The 17609-nt window shown below is 54.0% G+C and overlaps 3 protein-coding genes and 1 pseudogene across 19 annotated transcripts in view; 2 read left to right on the top strand and 2 right to left on the bottom strand.

Moving 5' to 3' along the window:
• The first annotated feature begins 99 nt into the window (after positions 1-99).
• CFAP141 (cilia and flagella associated protein 141) lies at positions 100-5487 on the top strand. Of its 2 annotated transcripts, XM_027048786.2 has the most exons (4): positions 100-777; positions 1066-1106; positions 4556-4685; positions 5250-5487. In XM_027048786.2, exons 1-4 carry the CDS (start codon positions 745-747, stop codon positions 5349-5351), a joined length of 306 nt encoding a protein of 101 aa, XP_026904587.1. In that variant the 5' UTR covers positions 100-744; the 3' UTR covers positions 5352-5487. The 2 variants fall into 2 exon arrangements, with proteins under 2 accessions (XP_026904587.1, XP_053065353.1); XM_053209378.1 differs by lacking the exon at positions 5250-5487 and having other exon boundaries at positions 4556-5220.
• On the bottom strand, positions 922-4619 carry LOC128313048 (ubiquitin-conjugating enzyme E2 C-like; annotated as a pseudogene).
• Positions 5488-7286: 1799 nt separating the features above from the next.
• LOC113596219 (uncharacterized) lies at positions 7287-16035 on the bottom strand. Of its 2 annotated transcripts, none has more exons than XM_053209375.1 (2): positions 15551-16035; positions 7287-8277 (listed from the first exon to the last, which is right to left on the bottom strand). In XM_053209375.1, exons 1-2 carry the CDS (start codon positions 16033-16035, stop codon positions 8031-8033), a joined length of 732 nt encoding a protein of 243 aa, XP_053065350.1. In that variant the 3' UTR covers positions 7287-8030. The 2 variants fall into 2 exon arrangements, 1 of the variants encoding a protein (XP_053065350.1); XR_003416982.2 differs by lacking the exon at positions 7287-8277 and adding an exon at positions 13332-15318 and having other exon boundaries at positions 15551-15905.
• The window catches only part of TPM3 (tropomyosin 3), a 28465-nt gene continuing 21292 nt past the window's right edge, over positions 10437-17609 (top strand). For 7 of the 15 annotated variants that reach the window (XM_027048611.2, XM_027048612.2, XM_027048614.2 and 4 more), the window contains exon 1: positions 16013-16147. In XM_027048611.2, coding sequence (XP_026904412.1) covers positions 16016-16147 — 132 coding nt within the window. In that variant the 5' untranslated portion in view covers positions 16013-16015. Of the gene's footprint in view, positions 10649-11318; positions 11445-16012; positions 16148-17609 lie in introns of those variants that run through there. The other 8 variants (XM_015085505.3, XM_027048607.2, XM_015085507.3 and 5 more) reach the window with 3 other exon arrangements.

Below are 17609 nucleotides of genomic sequence, written 5' to 3'. Positions count from 1 at the left end.
ATCGTCCTAAATTGTAAGAGTTGGGGGAGCCGGGCCTGGTGCATTCTATGTCTGCCCCTTCATACATAGGTGGATGGGAACCGTTTGTGTTTGAGACATCTTCGAGTTGATTGGTTGGAAAGGCAGACGTGAGCTGGTGGGGAGGTCTGGGGAGGCCATGAGGTTCGCAGAACAACTTGCCTGGTGCTCCGTGGAAACCAGGCTGTGTGGAAACGTTAACCCGACCTGGTCCCCGGAAATGCGAGGATCGGCCTCAGGCTTTCTTTACATGCTGTCCTGAATAAATGGGAAAGGGAATGTTGGCATCTGACACGATCCCACCCCCCCTCATTTATTGGGGATGCTATATGGGACAGTGAAGCAATGGTCAGACCAATGCCCTGCTCTGACGTTAAAACTAATAAAATGAACAATTAAAACACGTGATTCACTCCTTTATAGGTGCCTTTTAATCAAACAGGCACAGGATATGTTCTTTGGACCTAGGATCGTATGGATGCTCCTTGAGACCCCGCAGAAGAAACCCTAAAATTGGGGCTCTGGTCTTTGCTCCTAGAATAGCCTGAGAACTGGGACTCGCTTCTGGTCTCCAGGGCAACAGGCCAGGTGACCAATCAGGTCGCAGACCCGGGGTCATTGTTGGAGGCAGACGTGTTGCCATGACTCCTGAAACCTGGGTGACTGGATGATACAGAGACAAGAGCCTGCTTGTGTCCTGGGCTGGTGTCCCGCAAGCGTGTGGACATGTCTGTGGGAAAGACCACGAAAGTAGAAGAGGTGTGCAGAGCTGGGGTGTGGGGCAGGGCCGGACGAACTTCCCAGATGGGTGACCCTCCGGTTTCCTGAGGTGCCCTGAGGTGAGCGGGTGGGAACAGCAGGAGACTGGGTGGTTCCACACAGGCTGCTCCCTGCGCACTTTCTGGACCCAGTGCCCTCGCTTCTCTCTCAGGAAAGCCCCATGAGCCCCCTCCGGGAGGGTGCTGGGGACAGGGCGCTGGACTGAGGGGAGGGTGCTGGGGATGGGGTGCCAGCCAGAGGCGGATCAGCGACTCGCTTTTCTTGCAGAGTTTTCAAAGGGTCCTGGGATTTAAGAAGATGGTCGACAGGTAATTCCTGCTTCTGCCCTCTCCCTTTCCCCTCAGCTTGACCCCTGCACCCTCGTGTCCTCCCCACCCCCCTGGCCACCTTGCAGACCCGCTTCGCCCTCCGGGGCTCCTGAGGAAGGACACTGTGGTGTGCAGGCCGCAGCATGGACCGGCCTCCCGGTGCTCACTCGAGCTCGCTCCCCGTGCCACCCAGATGGCTTTACTGTCCCTTTCTTCCCATCCTCCCAGGGAGAATTGGAGGAAATTGTTGTTGTTGTTGTTGTTTTTTAAGAAGAACGCAAGTATTTGTTGTATCAATCGCGTGATAGGTGCGCTGTATTTGTTGAATGAGCGAATGACGAGACCAGGCTCTGTGTCTTCACCCAGGGAGCTTTGGAAAACACGTCCGGACCTCAACCCAGAAGACGTCACCGCGTGGTCTGGGATTGGGGAGGATAAGCCCAGTTTTTAAGGTTTAACAGGTGGTTATGCCCACAGCTGGCAAGGATGTGAGGTGGCAAAAACGCGTTCAGTTTTAGTGAGAGTCCAGATGGATGCAGCCTTTTTACAAACACAGTCTGATGGGGGTGCCTGGGTGGCTCAGTCCGTTAAGGGTCTGACTCCTGATTTTGGCTCGGGTCATGATCTCACGGTTTGTGACATTGAGCCCCGCATCGGGCTCCGTGTTGTCAGCCCAGAGCCCACTTTGGATCCTCGGTCCCCAACTCTCTCTCAAAAATAAATAGAAATTAAAAATATTTTTAGAGACGCCTGGGTGGCTCGGTCGGTCAAGCATCGGACCTCGGCTCAGGTCATGACCTCACAGTTGGTGAGTTTGAGCCCTGCCTTGGGCTCTATGCTGAGAGCTCGGAGCCTGGAGCCTGCTTCACATTCTGTCTCCCTCTTTCTCTGGCCCTCCTCCACTCACGCTCTGTATGTCTCCCTCTCTCCCTGTCTCAAAAATGAACATTTAAAAAATTAAAATAGTCAAACATGATCAGTTCTTCAAAAAAATATTTTTACAACAGAAAAACAAAGGTAAGTTTGATGAAATCTGTCAACACTTAAGATCTCAAAATTCACATGTCCTTAGAAGTGGCAGCTGTACTCCTAGGGAGTTGACCTTGTATATATATGCCTGCAAAAGCTCTAGAACATACATAAACAGCATTCTGGACAGCATTGTTTACAAAAGTAAACCAGGGCACCTGGTGCGCTTAGTCGAAGGGCAAGTGACTCTTGATCTCGGGGTCTTGCGTTGCAGCCGCGTGTTGGGTGGAGAGATTACTTTAAATTTTAAAAACTAGGAACAGCCTACCTTGTTAAGTGATGATATAAAAATACTAGGCAGCCTTTACACAGAATGAAGCAAGTGTGTATGTGTTGATAGGAAAGTCCAACTGTTAACTACTTCTACTAACAAATGTATGAGCGTGTGGTAATAAAAAAATATACTTCCTAGTGTATGATAGAAAAACTTTCTGGAAAAATACACAAACTGGTAACTTTGAGAACTGGGGCAGAAGAACAAAGCTTTCAGTTTTCATTTGGTGTATATATATATATATATTTTTTTTGTTTATCCCGAGAGAGAGTGAGCACATGCAGTAGGGCAGAGAGAGAGGGAGAGAGAATCCCGGCCAGGCCCCACGCTGTCAGTGCAGAGCCGCACCGAGGTCGAACCCCCAGACCGTGAGATCGCGACCTGAGCCGCAATCAAGAGTCGGACTCTTAACCCAGTGAGCTACCCAGGTGCCCCAGGATTTTCTTTTTAAATAGTCTGTACACCCAGCGTAAGTTTTGAACTCAGGAACCCGAGATCAAGTCACGTGCTCCACCGGGATAGCCAGGTGCCCCCCCCCCTTTTTTTTAAGCCCAATGTATTTGTTTACTATATTCATCACCACAAGGGCTCAACCAGAGACTTAAACCAAAGTGACCCCACAGCTTAAGATACACAATCCTAGGGGCACCTGGGTGGCTCAGTTGGTTAAGTGTCCGACTTCAACTCAATTCATCACCTTGTAGTTCATGAGTTCAAGCCCCACGTGGGGCTTTGTGCTGACAGCTCAGAGCCTGGAGCCTGCTTCAGATCCTCTGTCCCCCATCTCTCTGCCCTTCCTCCCTCTCGTGCTATCTCTCTCTGTCTCTCTGTCTCTGTCTCTCTCTCTCTCTCAAAAATAAACATAAAAAATAAGATAACGTAGAGAGTCTACACAGTCCGGGTTCTTGGCTAAGGACCAGCTTTGAGCAGCTTTCTTGCAGATACTTGTTAAAGGCTGTGGGGGTTTCTCCAGGCTCAGCAGCACGTGTGCTCAAAGGACTATCGGTGTTGAGTTCTCGCAGGCCCTGGGTGGGCAGCGGGATGGTGCTGATGTCATACAGGGCAGACCGCTTGTCCTTGAGGATGTCCAGGCAGATGTCACCCTGGGTGTCCAGGTCTGGGTGGCAGCAGGGCATGAGGACCCTCCCCCCGGGTGTGTTCTCAGCACCACGGGACTCCTGGGGGAGCTGATAACTTCAGGTCTTGACATGCTGTGCCCACCGCTCCAGGGATGGCCCCACCCATGTGAAAGGTTGCCTGATTCAGGGAAGGCAGAAGTTCCTTTGTTGCCAGACACCACGGGGGTCATCGGCTCCTGCTGGGGCATCTTGCCCACAGGACCCCAGGGGGCACCCCCCCCCCCCGCCCCCGGAGGCAGCGACACTGGCAGCCACTGGGTCACGGCTCTGGGAGCAGCGAGGGCAGTGAGACAGGAACTTAGAGCATGATTGCAACTCTCATTTAGTATATGAGAGTCTTTTTTTTTTTAATTATCATTTATTTTGAGAGAGACTGCGTGCACACGAGCCGGGGAAGGACAGAGAAGGAGAGAGAATATCCCACAAACCGTGAGATCGTGACCTGAGCCGAAACCAAGAGTTGGACGCTTAACCGACTGAGCCACCCAGGCGCCCTGAAGCGTGTGACTCTTGATCTTGGGGTTGTGAGTTTGACCCCACGTTGTGTGTAGAGATTACTTAAAAATCTTAAAAAAAAAAATAAAACTCAAGGGTTACCTGAGCAGAGGACACGTGTGAGAGAGGTGGGGGGAGAGAAATGCATATTTCTCTCATGAATTAAAAAACCTTAAATGATTGCAGAATGTTGTCTAGCTAAGGATGAGAACCATGGTGTAATGGAAGGTATTAATTTTTAGACTGGATTTTGATACCCAGGTCTGCCATTAAGTGACCTTAGGCAACTCACCTGAACTTTGTTTCCGTGTGTGCCGTGCAAAATTAGTATCTCTGACACACGGTTATGATGATTCAGCGGCCTGTGTATTCAACGCATACTAGGTTCTTAGTTCTAGTTACCCTTCAAGGAGCTGGCCGTGTTCTGACATGGGCACAGAGGTTCCGGTGATGGGGTTTGTGTCACCACTCCTAACTGATCCAGTCAGCTCCTTCCTCTGTGCCTGGGGCAGGTGGCAGAATTCACACACCCACTGTATGTGGCAGACGCCGCTGGGCCAGAGGAGAAACCTGTATGCTGCCCTAAGGATGCAGGACACCAGGGAACAGGAGTTGGCACTGGCCAACAAGCAGCTGCTGATGGTGAGTTCTCGCAAGGGTGACCTGAAGCCTCACCCTCACTGCCCTGCAAAGTCCGCCGGGGTCCCAAGCTCTTCACTGCTGCCAGTACTTGCCCAATGTATCTGCCTCTGAGGTTTTCAGCATTACACTGGAGCAGTACCGGGTCTCGTCAAGTGGCTCTTCGCGTCCGGCTGCAGGTGACCCGGCCTCCAGTCCCGGGGCGCGGACTAGTCCTCGCTCCCCTCGTGTCCGTGCCCGGCACCTGCCTCTCAGAGCCCCTCTCTCCCGGGAGAACCCGGTCGCCAGCAGGTCGCCATCTGTGTGTCCCGGGGCCTGGCGGAGGTCACGGTTCATGGTGTTCTCAGCAAGTAATTGCTGAACGTGGGGTTTCATCCACGGAGAAAGACTTGCGTAGGCCTCCCCTGCAGTGCGCAGCCTCGATGCTACCGCCTAGCTTTGTGGCACAGCTAAGTCCAAAGCCAGGAGGACGCACGCTGGACTGCCATCGCGGGAGAACGAGGAAAGGGGCCAGCCTGACGTCACACTCTGTTCTGCCCCCCCCACCCCCCCACACACCCCCGCCAGGCCCGTCGAGCGGCCCTGCACCAGCTGCTTGAACAGGAGCATCAGCAGTACCAGCAGGAACTGAATCTGACGGGCAGAGCATTTTACGTGGAGAGACTCTGACGGCGCCCAAAACAAAGCTGGCTCTTAACGGCTCGAAGGCAGACATATGGCTCATTCTACGGCCCTGAATCCCTATTGGTTGCAAAAGTGTTTAGCTGTACCCGTGATCTTAAAACAGCTTCCTGGGTTTTGCTCACTTGCCTCTCCGATCTCACTTCCTCTCGTCTTTTCCATCTTCCTGGACAAATAGCTCTGAGTGTGGCTGTTCACCCATGGGTGCCGTGGCGCTTGGCTGGCAGGAGGCCTGGGGTCCCATGATGAGACCTGGGACAGGTCTCTTTCCTCTGGACCCGAATTCCCACCTCTGCAAATTGACAGGGTTCCAAACTCCAGTGCAATGAGGGGTGAGGCAGCTATAAGGAAGTAAGGAGCAGCGATTTATGTGAAGCTGCTCAGAGCGTGTACGATCTCACGGCCTTCAGATTCTCAAGAATTCTAAAAGGTACTGGTTGGTCACATGCATCTGTAGGCCACAGAGAACCTTACTTATGAAGATCTGCTTTGCATAAAATGACATCACAAGCCAGAGAGACCCCCGTTGTGCAGCCGGTAACAGGTGCCAGGACAAACTGTCACCGCCAGGCCAGAACAACTTCCCGGTCCCCTCACCTGCTGTCAGCATCCTCGTCGGCCACTTGTCCTGTCCACACGGAGTTTGTCCTGCCCTCTGCTCCATGCGGCTGTGTGCGCTGCACAACTCTGGTCTCCCCGTCCCGCCGCCACCCCCTCCCCCCGTCTGGCTCCAACCCTCAGTGGGCATTTCTCCCCTCCAACACCAGAGCCCCCTCCTTTTCTCCCTGCACGCCCCACCGATGGGCACAGAGAGGCAGCAGGTATGGAGAAGGGTGTGGGCTTTGGAGTCAGGTGTGGGTTCTAAGTCTGGTGCCTCTTAATTGTTGTCAGCTTGTGTAAGTTACTTCTCTGAGCCTCAGTTTCCTCTTCTGAAAATGGGGACAGTGATGCCCATTTCATAGGGTCATTATGAGGATTAAATAAAATTTCATAGCGAGCAAGCCTAGTGCTTGGCACAAAGCCGGTGTCCTCCCTTTTCTCTCTCAGGTTTCACTGTGACCCTGGCCGTTCACAAGCCCCTCACCACGCCCCGGCCACCCCCATGCACCCGAGATGCCACTTCACCCCACGCCTGTGTCTGTGCCCCCATGCACCCATTCGTCCTCACCTCCAACAGCCCTGCTTCCCGAGCATCTCTAAGTCAATGACTCACGAGTTCCTGTAGCCAACAAGGCACGGGGCTCACGGGCTGGGAGGCAGGCGTGGACAGGGGAGGAAGGCAAGGTGACACATTACGAGGGACAGAAGCAGGCGCATGCGGCCTGGATTTGACCTGCAGCCTGAGGCTGGGTCTCTGATCCTGCGGGGGACCCCCCCTGCCCCCGCCGGTCCTTCATCTGCCCACAGCCGCCTTCCAGTGGGCCCTGCTGTGTACATTGTCCAGGAGAGCCTGGCCCCAGAGCATAGCAGATCCGGGTTTGAATCCTGCCTCTGTCACTGCCTGCCTGCGTGGCTTTGGGCCAGTTACCTTAACTTTCTGGGTCTCAGCTCCTTGTTTGTAAACTGGAGATAATGCCTACCTCCCTGGATTGCTGTGGGGATGAAATGAAGCACTTTGCAGAGAGGTGGTGCATAAGGTCCAATAAATGGTGAGCCATAGTGTTTTCCTGCCCCCTGAGAGTTTTTTTCCCTTCTCACCTCCTCTCTGTTGCCTGGCTGCTCCCCAGCCACCCCCGACTCCTGCAGCAGCCCCTTTACTCCTCCTCATTCTTTTTATTGGGACCCACACAACACCCCACCCCTTCTGCCTTGGTCCCTGACCTTGGCCTCTCTCCCCAGGGCTTGTCAGAGCCCGGCTGGCTCCGGTATTGGCAGGCTGCCCCCCCTCCCATCTCCTGTGACCCCCCCCCTCCCCCCGCCTGCTCTGTCTGCTCTGATCACATCAACTGTTTCCCCGGGTCATAGCCACCCAGCCAGCCCCTTTTCCTTCTGGGGCTGGCACCTTCTCCGCCTCCAGCCCCGGAGGGTCCGGCCTGGTTCGAGATGGCCACACAGGAGGCACCGCCAGGAGACTCAGATCCCTTTTATCGGGGCCACCTGAGGCCTGCCTAATCAAGCCCCAAGGTCAGTCTCCTTCTGAGACAACTGCTCCTCTTCTACATCAATGTCCCCAAACATGAGGTGCTTTTCGCTCCTGTCACTTCCTAGCCTCTGGTTCACCAGGGCAGCTGAGGCTCCCAGAGAAGGGAGCTGAACATGGGGGTAAGGGTAAGGCTGGTGGCCACGAGAGCAAGCATTACACACACACCCCGCCCCCCAGTAAGAGCCATGGGGAGCAAGGACACGAAACGACACCACAGGGTTAGCGTGGGGCTGCGCGTCCTCTTGTCAGCCTTCCCCTGGAGGGCCGGAGGCGCACAACGGGCATCGACTGGGGCTTTGGACAAGCTATTGATCTAGATCAAGGGCACTGTGGAGTGGGTATATGTGTGGGGCAGGGTGGGGGTGGGAATCCGGACTAATGGGAACACGGACACATGGAACAGGCCTGGGGCTGAAGCAGGGCACCCCCGCCCACCCCCCCGCTGCAGCTATAACTCGGGCTCCGTTCTGCCACAGCGGAGACACACCCGCCTGCCGCACGACGGTCAACAGACCTGATCCTCCTCAGAAGAAACCCCCCCCCGGCGGGGAGCCAGGCTGGACTCCTGTGAGGGAAGACGCTGGGAGAAGAGCACCCAGGCCTGTGGGCTTCTTCCTGGCACAGGGGCTCCGCCCTCGATCTCCTAAAGTCTTCGTTTCAGTTCTGCCAGGCAGGGCAGGCCATATACCTTCTCCGGAGCCCAGGCTGGAGCCCGCCAGGGGCACAGGTCCCTCACCTCTCCCGGACACCCAAGGGTGACTTTGAGGGTGCCTGGAAGACATGGGGAGAAGGGGAGAAGGAACAAGATGATGGAAGAAGCGCGCTGGAAGTTTCTCATGGCCACTTCCCTGTAGTACTTCAGAGCAGGAGGACTCCAGGATGCTGTGGGCTGAAAGGCCCTCGGCAGTCTGGCGGGGTGATCTGGAAGGTTAGGAGTTCCGTTCGAAAGGTAAAGCAGGGTGTACAAGCACCCCCCCCCCCAAAAAGGCCCTCCCCCGGAAAGCCTCAGGGCAGTGGGAAGGAGGCTGGGGAGGGCAGGCGGCTGGGCCGGCCTTCAGTGCCATGGGTGCGACATCAGGGCGAGAAGCTCTGTGTGGGAGCCCTTGGAGAGGATAGGTGTCCGGATGTGGAGCCCTGCCAGACAGGCTTCCTGGTCTGGGCCAACGTGATCCAGCAAAGGCCAGGCGCTGGTGGGAGAGGAGCTGGTACAGGGACAGCACGAAGGGCAGACGAGTGAGAGCCAGCTGTCTTGGGAGGCAAAGAGCAGGGGTCAGCGTCCTTACCCAAGGAGATGGCTCTCCATGTAGGCAAGCTTGGTGGCTGGAGGGGAGGAAGGCAGACGACCACCAAAACTCTCCTGCCGGCTTCTGTGTGATATGTTTGATATTGGGTTGTTTAATTAGGAACCAACTAAATATCAAACATATTCTTACAGCAGTGGGCGATTTGGCATCAACCTCTGGGGCCCCTCTACCGAACCGCTTGTCTCCAGGGTCCCTTTGGAACACTGGTGGCTGCAACCTACGTGGGTCTCACTCTTAGGCTGGAGAGCTAGTGCGGGAGTACAAGAGCCGGAACTGGAGTTTCAGTTCGTCCCGTATCTTCCCCTTTTACCGGAAGGGATGTAGCTCTGATCTTCTGTCCTTGTATTTTTTTCCTCCTTATTCAATACTGCCCCCACCCTTATTAACTGCTGCTTCCTGGCCCTGGGACTCTCTTGTTCACTAGTCCTGCAGCGAGGGTCTTTGGTTTCTCTGCTTCCCTTCAAGAGTCAATTGATGGCCTATCTGCCCATCTACCTCTAGTGACTGGAAGACCTCAAGAGTAGACTCCAGTTTTGCCCCGTGCCCTGGTGGGTGTCTCAGTTACCCCACTGCTGGGGCTTAGTATTAACGCTAGCCATCTTTCCTTGACATATGACTAATTAGACACATTCGTAGTCTTCTCTGATAGCTCTGGTCACCTTGAACAGTGCCCACCTCTCCCCTGGCATATTCTCAGATTGTGTGGCACTGGTGTACTAGGATCAATTGCCACCTGTCAGTAACAGGCTCCAAGTGGAGGAATGAACATGGCCTGGAGTCAAGCCAGGGAGAACGGAGCTGGCACCGATGAGGACTGTGATGTGTGGATGGCGGTAGGTTGGGTAAGGAGAGAGCAGAGGACAAGAGTGGAGAGCAGCACAGTGCTTGGTCAGTGTGGGTATGAAAGTTCTACCTAAAGACCACTGTGGGCAAACAGAGGGCATGGTCCCACCCAGATTACTCTGATCCTCCCCTGCTTCTCTCCCCCACCTCACTTGAAGCTCTGGGAGGACCTTCCAGGGACCGACGGTCACCGCTTACTGTGTCCCTGTGGCTCTTAATGGGGAGGAATGATGTCTCCCTGCCAATTAGAGACTCTTGAAATAGCACAGTAATTTGATCTGGGGATCCGGGGGAATTGTCAGGGATCATCACGAGTGACCTCTCCTTTTTCACTGTTGCTCAAGCTCCCTGAATGCTGGGAATCAAAAGGTAAAACTCAACCAGTGGCCTTTGACCAGCATCCAGCACAGAGGGGGGTGAGGGTGATGGGGAAACGGAAGGGCAACTAGGACCCTCTGGGTGAAAGCTACGCTCCTAGAATTGCCAAAGTACCCTCCTGTATTTCAGTGTTCTCCCCTCCCCTTGCTCTTTTCAAACACCCACAGAGCTGCCCAGAGGGTGGAACGTGCCAGGGTCAGGGAGAACCTCTCCCCTCCCCCACTTTCCATTGTCTAAAATCAGCCTCAGCTGTTCCCCAATTTTTCTTTGCTGGTGATGTCAGTCCATCAAAGTACCTCACCCTGCGCTCCCCCAGGGAGAACAATAATGGGATGGAAGGAGCTGGAAAGACCATATTAGGAACAAGAGGTGGAGCCGTGAGCAGAGATAAAAGGCTCGAGCCTGGGGGCCGCCTAGTCACTCAGCCAGCTGCCCTCCTCTCCTGCCCTGGCCTCCAGTTCTCCAGGTTTCACAGGCGAGCTCACCAACAGCCACAGCTCGTGATGGAGGCCATCAAGAAAAAGATGCAGATGTTGAAGCTGGACAAGGAGAATGCTCTGGACCGGGCAGAGCAAGCTGAAGCGGAGCAAAAGCAGGCAGAAGAGAGAAGCAAGCAGGTGGGTGCTGGCACTGCTCTCTCTTGCCTGCTGGCGAGCAAGACTGTGAGATGGGAGAGGGCTCTCGTGGGAGAGGCAGTGACCACCAGCCCAGCTTGTTCTTTGGGCGGGAGGGACTCTCTTCTTCCCCAGCCGCACCGGATAGGCAGAGGACATCCAGCGTCTCGGCTCCAGAGCGCCTGTGTGACCTTGGGAAATCCAGCAGCCCCCTCTGAGCCCTGGTGTGTCTGCCAGATCTAAATGGGGTGGACCATGTTCTGGGAGAACCCAGTTTCTAGAGGAAAATGTGGGGGCTGGGCACACAGGATCTCTTTTCCCTTGATCTTTTCTGAAGATTTTACTTTTAAGTAATCTCTACACCCAACGTGGGTCTCGAACTTATAACCCCGAGATTAAGAGTCACATGGCTCTACCGACTGAGCCAGTCTTGAGTCACAGGCATCTACAACCTTACCATCCCAGGGTCTTGGATGAAAACCCACCATGGCTTGGTCATCTTAAGGTCAGAGATCCCAGGGTCACAGGTCAAGGCATAACTCCTAGGGCAGTTGGCTGGGAGTGGCTAGGGAGAAAGTATGTCTCTTTGGGAACGAGCACAGGGGTCTGTCAGGGCTTGGGAGCCCCCGGTCTGGGCCTGCTCCATTGTGTGTGACTCGTGGGGCTCCTGCAGCTGGAGGACGAGCTGGCGGCCATGCAGAAGAAGCTGAAAGGGACAGAGGATGAGCTGGACAAGTACTCCGAAGCTCTGAAGGACGCCCAGGAGAAGCTGGAGCTGGCAGAGAAGAAGGCTGCTGACGTACGTATGACAGAGTTGGAAGGTGGGTTAATCCGCATGTGCAGAGCGCCATGTTGATAGGACGAAACCCCACGCTTGGACACATACATACTTGTGGATTCAGGGTGTAGAAATAGATGCTCGCGTGCATTTTGGCACACGATCACATGCTGACATACCCTCCTGATGGCATGTTCATTTGTTCTTAAATGTCTCATTTTTGCCTCATCCTCAACCCAGGAACTTCACTATGTTTCCCAGGACCCAGACAAAGGGAGGGGTCTCCAGGTCCAGCCTGCTATCACTTTTCCTACCTCCTCCCCCATGCCACATTCCTCGCTTTTGTGTCCAAGCCCTGGCACGTAGATATGGATATTAATAGGGAAACTCTCATCTCTCAACCGCCCAGCAGAGCCAGCTCAGATTTCACAATGGGACAAAAGAGGTCACAGTGACCCTGGCCCTCTATGGGTTTATTCATCTGGGCCACTGTGGGCACCTGCCCTTATGCCACGGAGACACCACAGCAAGCATTGCTCATGACGGGCTGGGTAGCAACGAGGAGTCTTACAGGGGAAAAGGGGTCACCAGACCTTACTCTGTGGCAATGACTCACTCACTCAGCTTCTCTGCAGTTGGGTTCAGTTTTTCCATCTGAACATGAAATAAATTGTTTTTTCCCACTTCATGTTTATCCCGTCACCACCTACTTCCATTTACCCTCAAGCTTAAAGCTTTAGCACAACAGTAAATGAGAGGCGACGAAGGAAAGATGTTTGGAAGAAAAGTGACATAACAGCAACAAAAGAAAGTGTGGGATTGATGGAAATACAGTCAATTCTTAGCACAGAGTTAACAGGAAAACAGGAGCAAATATATATATATATACATATACATATATATATATACACGTATATATATATATATATATATGTATGTATATATATGTATGTCTGTATGTATATACCCACACATACACATATTTTTAGGAGCACATATACTTTTTTTAATGTTTATTTATTTTTGAGAGAGACCGAGCGTGAGCGGGGGAGGAGCAGAGAGAGAGGGAGACACAGAATCCGAAGCAGGCTCCAGGCTCTAAGCTGTCAGCACAGAGCCCGATGTGGGACTTGAACTCACAAACGTGAGATCACGACCTGAGTGGAAGTCAGACACCTAACCGACTGAGCCACCCAGGTGCCCCAGGAGCGCCTGGTTTTGGAAAATAGAGAGGCAGAGTGGGTCATTCGCAGATGTTTCCAGACCCTCAAGTTTGGCCTCTTTGCTCTCAGGCCCATCATCTCCCCTTTGGCACTCTGCCACCTGCAGTGGCCAGGGAATGTAACGAGGGCTGTTGAACGTATCCTGCCAGAGGTCAGAGATACAAAGAGGATCATATACGTTATACATATTTGTGGTTTCCAAGAGTTTAGTCCCCTGCAAACTATTAATTCTTCCTTCTTGGAAAACTGCAGAAAACACAGGTTACCTCCAGAGGTTTGGGCAGATGCTTGATGGCCTGTTGGAACTACCTGACCAAGGTTCCGGGGCTAGATGGATAGATGATCTCTCTGGCTCATAGGGACAGAAGTTTTCGCAAACTGGCAGTGTCGGGTTAAGGGGAGTTTTATGAGATGTTGGGTGACGACTCTCCTGGAGAGTCTAAGGCTAAAGCGGCAGGTATGTGGGTTGGAGGAGGTGTGTCCAGGAGCAAGGAAAGAACAAACAAGTCTAACCTTCGATCTTGGGAGAGAGAAACACAGAGGCTCTAGATGATACCCCTATTTCACTGGGAAGATAAAGGAATTTCCTGGGGACGAATTCTGTCTGTCCTACGCTGTTGCACATATACAGACACGCACTGTCATCCCCCACCCAGACAGGGTGGGTTCAGTATATTCACTCGAAAGAAGTTACTCATGTTTATATAGGAACCCACCAAAACCCATTTCAATATGTAGTATGTGGGTAGAAAAACTTGTTTAACTTCTCTCCCCCTGTTAGCTTTCCCTACAAGTCAGCGAGTACCCTCAGAGGTGTGCCCGAGGCCAAGAAGTGGGGGACGAAGGCTGTGAGCAGCAGGCAGAAATACGTTAGGCTAGGAAGGAAGCAGGAAGAAAGGTTTTTTTTTTTCTCAGAGCTGGGGTTAGCAACCTTCCACCTGTGAGCTAAATCCTGTCACAGCCTCGTTTTGTACAGTTTTACTGCAACGACACCATGCCCATTCGCTTGCATATCATCTACAGGCTTTGTCCCATGGAGCTCAACACACCCTGTGGCCTGCAAAGCCAGGAAAACTGTACTGTCTGGCCTTTCCCAGAAAAAGTTGGGGGATTTCTGCCTCAAAGAATCAGAGAAGGAAAGTGAAGTGTTTATAGGCATTGGAAAAAGTGCTGAATAAGGAGGAAGCAATAGGTTTAAAGCAGAGAGCAAGGGTCAGAGTCACCAGCAACATGATGTCTGCATCTTCAGGGGGAGGGTGCGCGTCCAGTACAAGTGTCCCGGGAAGTTCACAGCTCAGCTCCTACCCTCGAGGCTAACAGAGCAGATTACTCTGATGTGGATATAAGGGCAGGAGAGGGAGTGGAGGGAGTCAACGACTGCATGTTCACACAGGGAGTTCTGGTTATCTGAGCAGCTTTTCTGGAAAGCACAGGATTTGCTGGATTGCTTGAAGAAAGAAAAGGGCAAGGGTATGGCAAGGTCAGTACAAGCTTCACCTTTTCATCCCTGAATTGTCTGAAATCGTTTTCAAAAAATTGTAACAAAGCATACATCACGTTTGCCATTTTAACCACTTCTAAGGGTACAGTTCAATGGCAGTAAGAACATTCACGTGTGTAAGGGCTTCTCAACCCGAGGTGAAGTCAGAAGCTCATTAGGGTAAAGCAAGGGGAAAGAGGAGTGCAAGGTTAGGACAAAGAGTAATACCAGACGTGAGAGGGGTGGGGGACGGACACGTACACCTGCTGATACATTGTTGTATTGTTGGTCACCAGGAAAACATTAGCACTGGGCCCTTTGCTGCCCGTCCATCATGCCTTTAAAGGGTATCAGGAGTCAATCCACCTGTCTCCCTGGATCAAGAGAAGATTATCTGTTCACAGAATACAGCGGTGCTCCGAGCAGCCTTGGGTTGGTCTGCGTTGAGGGCGCCGGCCGCTTCACTAGGGCAAAGGGAGGTAAACAGCGCCCCCTGCTGCTCATCACCCAGATGCCAAAGTCTCACTTCTGTTTCCATCTTCTCTCTGACCAGACTTCTCCGAGAGGAGCTGGAAAAATTCTTAGGCCATCAGGGTAGAGTTTACTCCCTGTTCTTCCTTCCCAGTTCCAGGAGGGAAAAAACAGTACACAGCGTACTCTACCAAGCAAATTATTTACTGTTTGAATTGTTTCCTCTAAACAGCTCATTGCTCAGTATTTCTAAAAGGAAATAGGAAGAGGAAGCCTCTGGAGGGAGTGTCTTCAGAACCAGGCATTGAGGGCAGCACCTGTCTTACCTACCAGTCATTTCAGGGATCAGGAGTCTTAATCCTGAGTCCTGCTCCGCACCATAATTTTGAGGGGAAAAGAGAGTGGCAGCAGAGGAGACATTTGTTATGATGGCTTACAGGGAAGGTAGGCGTACAGTACAAACAAGGAGGAGAGAACAGGAGGTAAAATTTTCAAGTCTCTTTACTATTGTGCTTCCAGAAGTCCCACGTGGCAGGGACTGGGAGGCAGTTTCTAACTCAGGGCACCTGAAGGTAGAAGTGGCAGTGACACTGTTTAGTTATCACCGAACAGAGGCTCGGTTCCACAGGACGTTTGCTAGGCACTCACGTGGCTGTTGCACAAAAGGTCTGGTAACAGTGATCTGTAAGAGAGGACTCCTTCCTGATAAAATCTTTCTCACCTGCACAGAGAAATGTGACGACTGATTACCATACCTAAATTACTCAAGGTTCGGAAGGCCTGGCAGGTCGGTGAATCGCTGGTGCACAGTGACCCTCCAAGGTGACGGGGGAAGGACGAGATCCGTACCGATGCCAAGGGAACGAGAAGTCCGCCATCCTGGCCTTTTCTCTCACCCCCGGAATTCCCTGCCTTGACTTTCAGGCGGTGGGTTAGGGTGGGAGAGAACCTACCTGGGCCCACCCGGAGCGGAGCGGAGGCTGCAGAGCCGGGCTCTTCTGAGGCTGGGGCCCAGCAAGCCCTGGCCTGTCCCCGCACCCGAGTTTGGAGCCTGTGTGCGGTGGGTGGAAGCCGGGGCGGCGTCGGGTGCGCGGTGAAGGCGGACGCCGCGCGGCCCGGCGGACCTGCTGCGGGGCAGAGGGCGTCCTGTCGCGCGCCTTCCGGTTGCCATGGTAGCCCGCGCCCGGCGCTGCCCCGCCCCCCTTTGCTGGGCTGGGAAAGGCCCCGCCCCGCGCTCGCGCCGAGGGCCGCCCGCCCGGGGTCTGTCGCGGCAGGGCGCGGCGGTGACGCCACATCCGGGCGGGTGGGCGAGTTCCGGTATTTCAGGGAGGAGCAGGCGGAAGTGGGGGTGAGAAGCGGCTGCAGCGCCGAGCGGAGGAGGCAGGAAGCCGAGAGCGAGCAGGGGCTGGGTGGGCACCATGGCCGGGATCACCACCATCGAGGCGGTGAAGCGCAAGATCCAGGTTCTGCAGCAGCAAGCCGATGACGCAGAGGAGAGGGCCGAGCGCCTGCAGCGGGAAGTGGAGGGGGAAAGGCGGGCACGGGAGCAGGTACGGAGAGGGCGAGGCGCGCGAGGGGGAGCGGGCGCTGCAGCGGCTGGGACCCCGAAGGGGGGCCCTTGGTTTCGCGGCGGAGCGCGGGCCGCGGGCGCCGGCTGACTCGGAGATGAGGTTGGAGCCCGGCGGATGGGTGGGGCTCACCCGCGGCTGGACCTGAGGCGGACGAAGGGGGAACTGGGCGCTCGGGTGAGCCGGCTTGACCTTTGAAGGAACTGAGCCTCGCGGGGCTTGGAAAGTGGTTTTCCTCCTCCTCCTGTCTCCCCGCTCATTCATTCAGTCCTTCGGAGGCTGGCGCGGCCAGGGGAGGGGCTCAGCGGCCTCTCCCTCCCCCACTCCTCGGTGAAGGGCGGGGTGGGGGGGGGCGGAATTCGCCCTCGTTAGAGGTTTCCGGCCCAAGGGGGGAGAGTAGGTGGGTGCTGCTCTGGCCTGGGAGGGGCAGGGCCGACTTACTGTGCAGGGGTGGGGGTGGGAACCGCCGGAAAGCCCCCGGCCTGGCCTGCTGGCAGCCTTTCCGCTCCCTCCTCCAGCTCAGGAAATGAGGCTGCAGTCGGCTGAGAGGAAGCGCGGTGCCCTCCCTGGAGGAGGTTAAGGCCACAGCACCGCCTCCCATCCTCCGGCCTGGGGCTCTTTCCTTTTGTGGGGGCAACTGCTAAACCCACTGTGTCGACCGCCGCGAAGCCGCCCAGGAGGAGTTGGTACCTCACTCACTATGTTAGTGCAAATGTGCGAGCCAACAAAACTCGCCTGGCCCTACCCCTGACGACCTGGAAGGCGGGGACTTCTGCAGGATTCTGGCCTTTATTGCTGAAGTGCAATCAGTGCAGGCCCAGCCGGTTAAGAACACTTCTTCCAAGCGCAGCTGATAAGCCAGTTGGTGTGGCCGAGACTCGGATTGAGTGCCAATTTCTGTCAAGGTTTCTGGTTGACCTCGGCAGTGTGGTTCGTGCAGACAAAATAATGAGTTCCAAGGAGCCTCTAGTGACGCTCTGTTGTTTCCCAGTTACCCGCCACGGTGTCTCTTTTTATTAAAGATAATATTGGCTCAGCTGGAAGTTGGAACATAAAATGATGATGAAATGAATGGTGATTCTCGAAACTGCTTTCTGCTTAGAGGAGGGCCAGTAATTTTAGTAAGCCACAAGACTTTCCAGGGTCTAGGGTACAGGCTAGTGGGTGGAACTGATCTCCTGACTTGGTTTTGGAGAATCTTGAGGCTGGAGAGAAAAGTAAGTGTTGCTAAAATTTGAAGACCTTATGAGGAACTTCTGTGGTTTATTGGTATTCCTTGTTGTTCTCTTGCCTGGTCAGGTTTTTTTTGTTTTTGTTTTTTGTTTTTTTTTTCCCTGGCTGCTCCTCTGGGGAGTGGCTGAGAATTACTGTTTTGGGGGGAGAGTGGGAGATTGTTAGAATGCTCTTGTTTTTCTACCGGGGGCGTAGAAATGCTGGGGTCTTG

This window comes from Acinonyx jubatus, chromosome E4, assembly GCF_027475565.1.
Source record: "Acinonyx jubatus isolate Ajub_Pintada_27869175 chromosome E4, VMU_Ajub_asm_v1.0, whole genome shotgun sequence".
NCBI lineage: Eukaryota > Metazoa > Chordata > Mammalia > Carnivora > Felidae > Acinonyx > Acinonyx jubatus.
The sequence above is the reverse complement of the archived record's forward strand: the minus strand, read 5'-3'. Positions and strand labels throughout refer to the sequence as shown.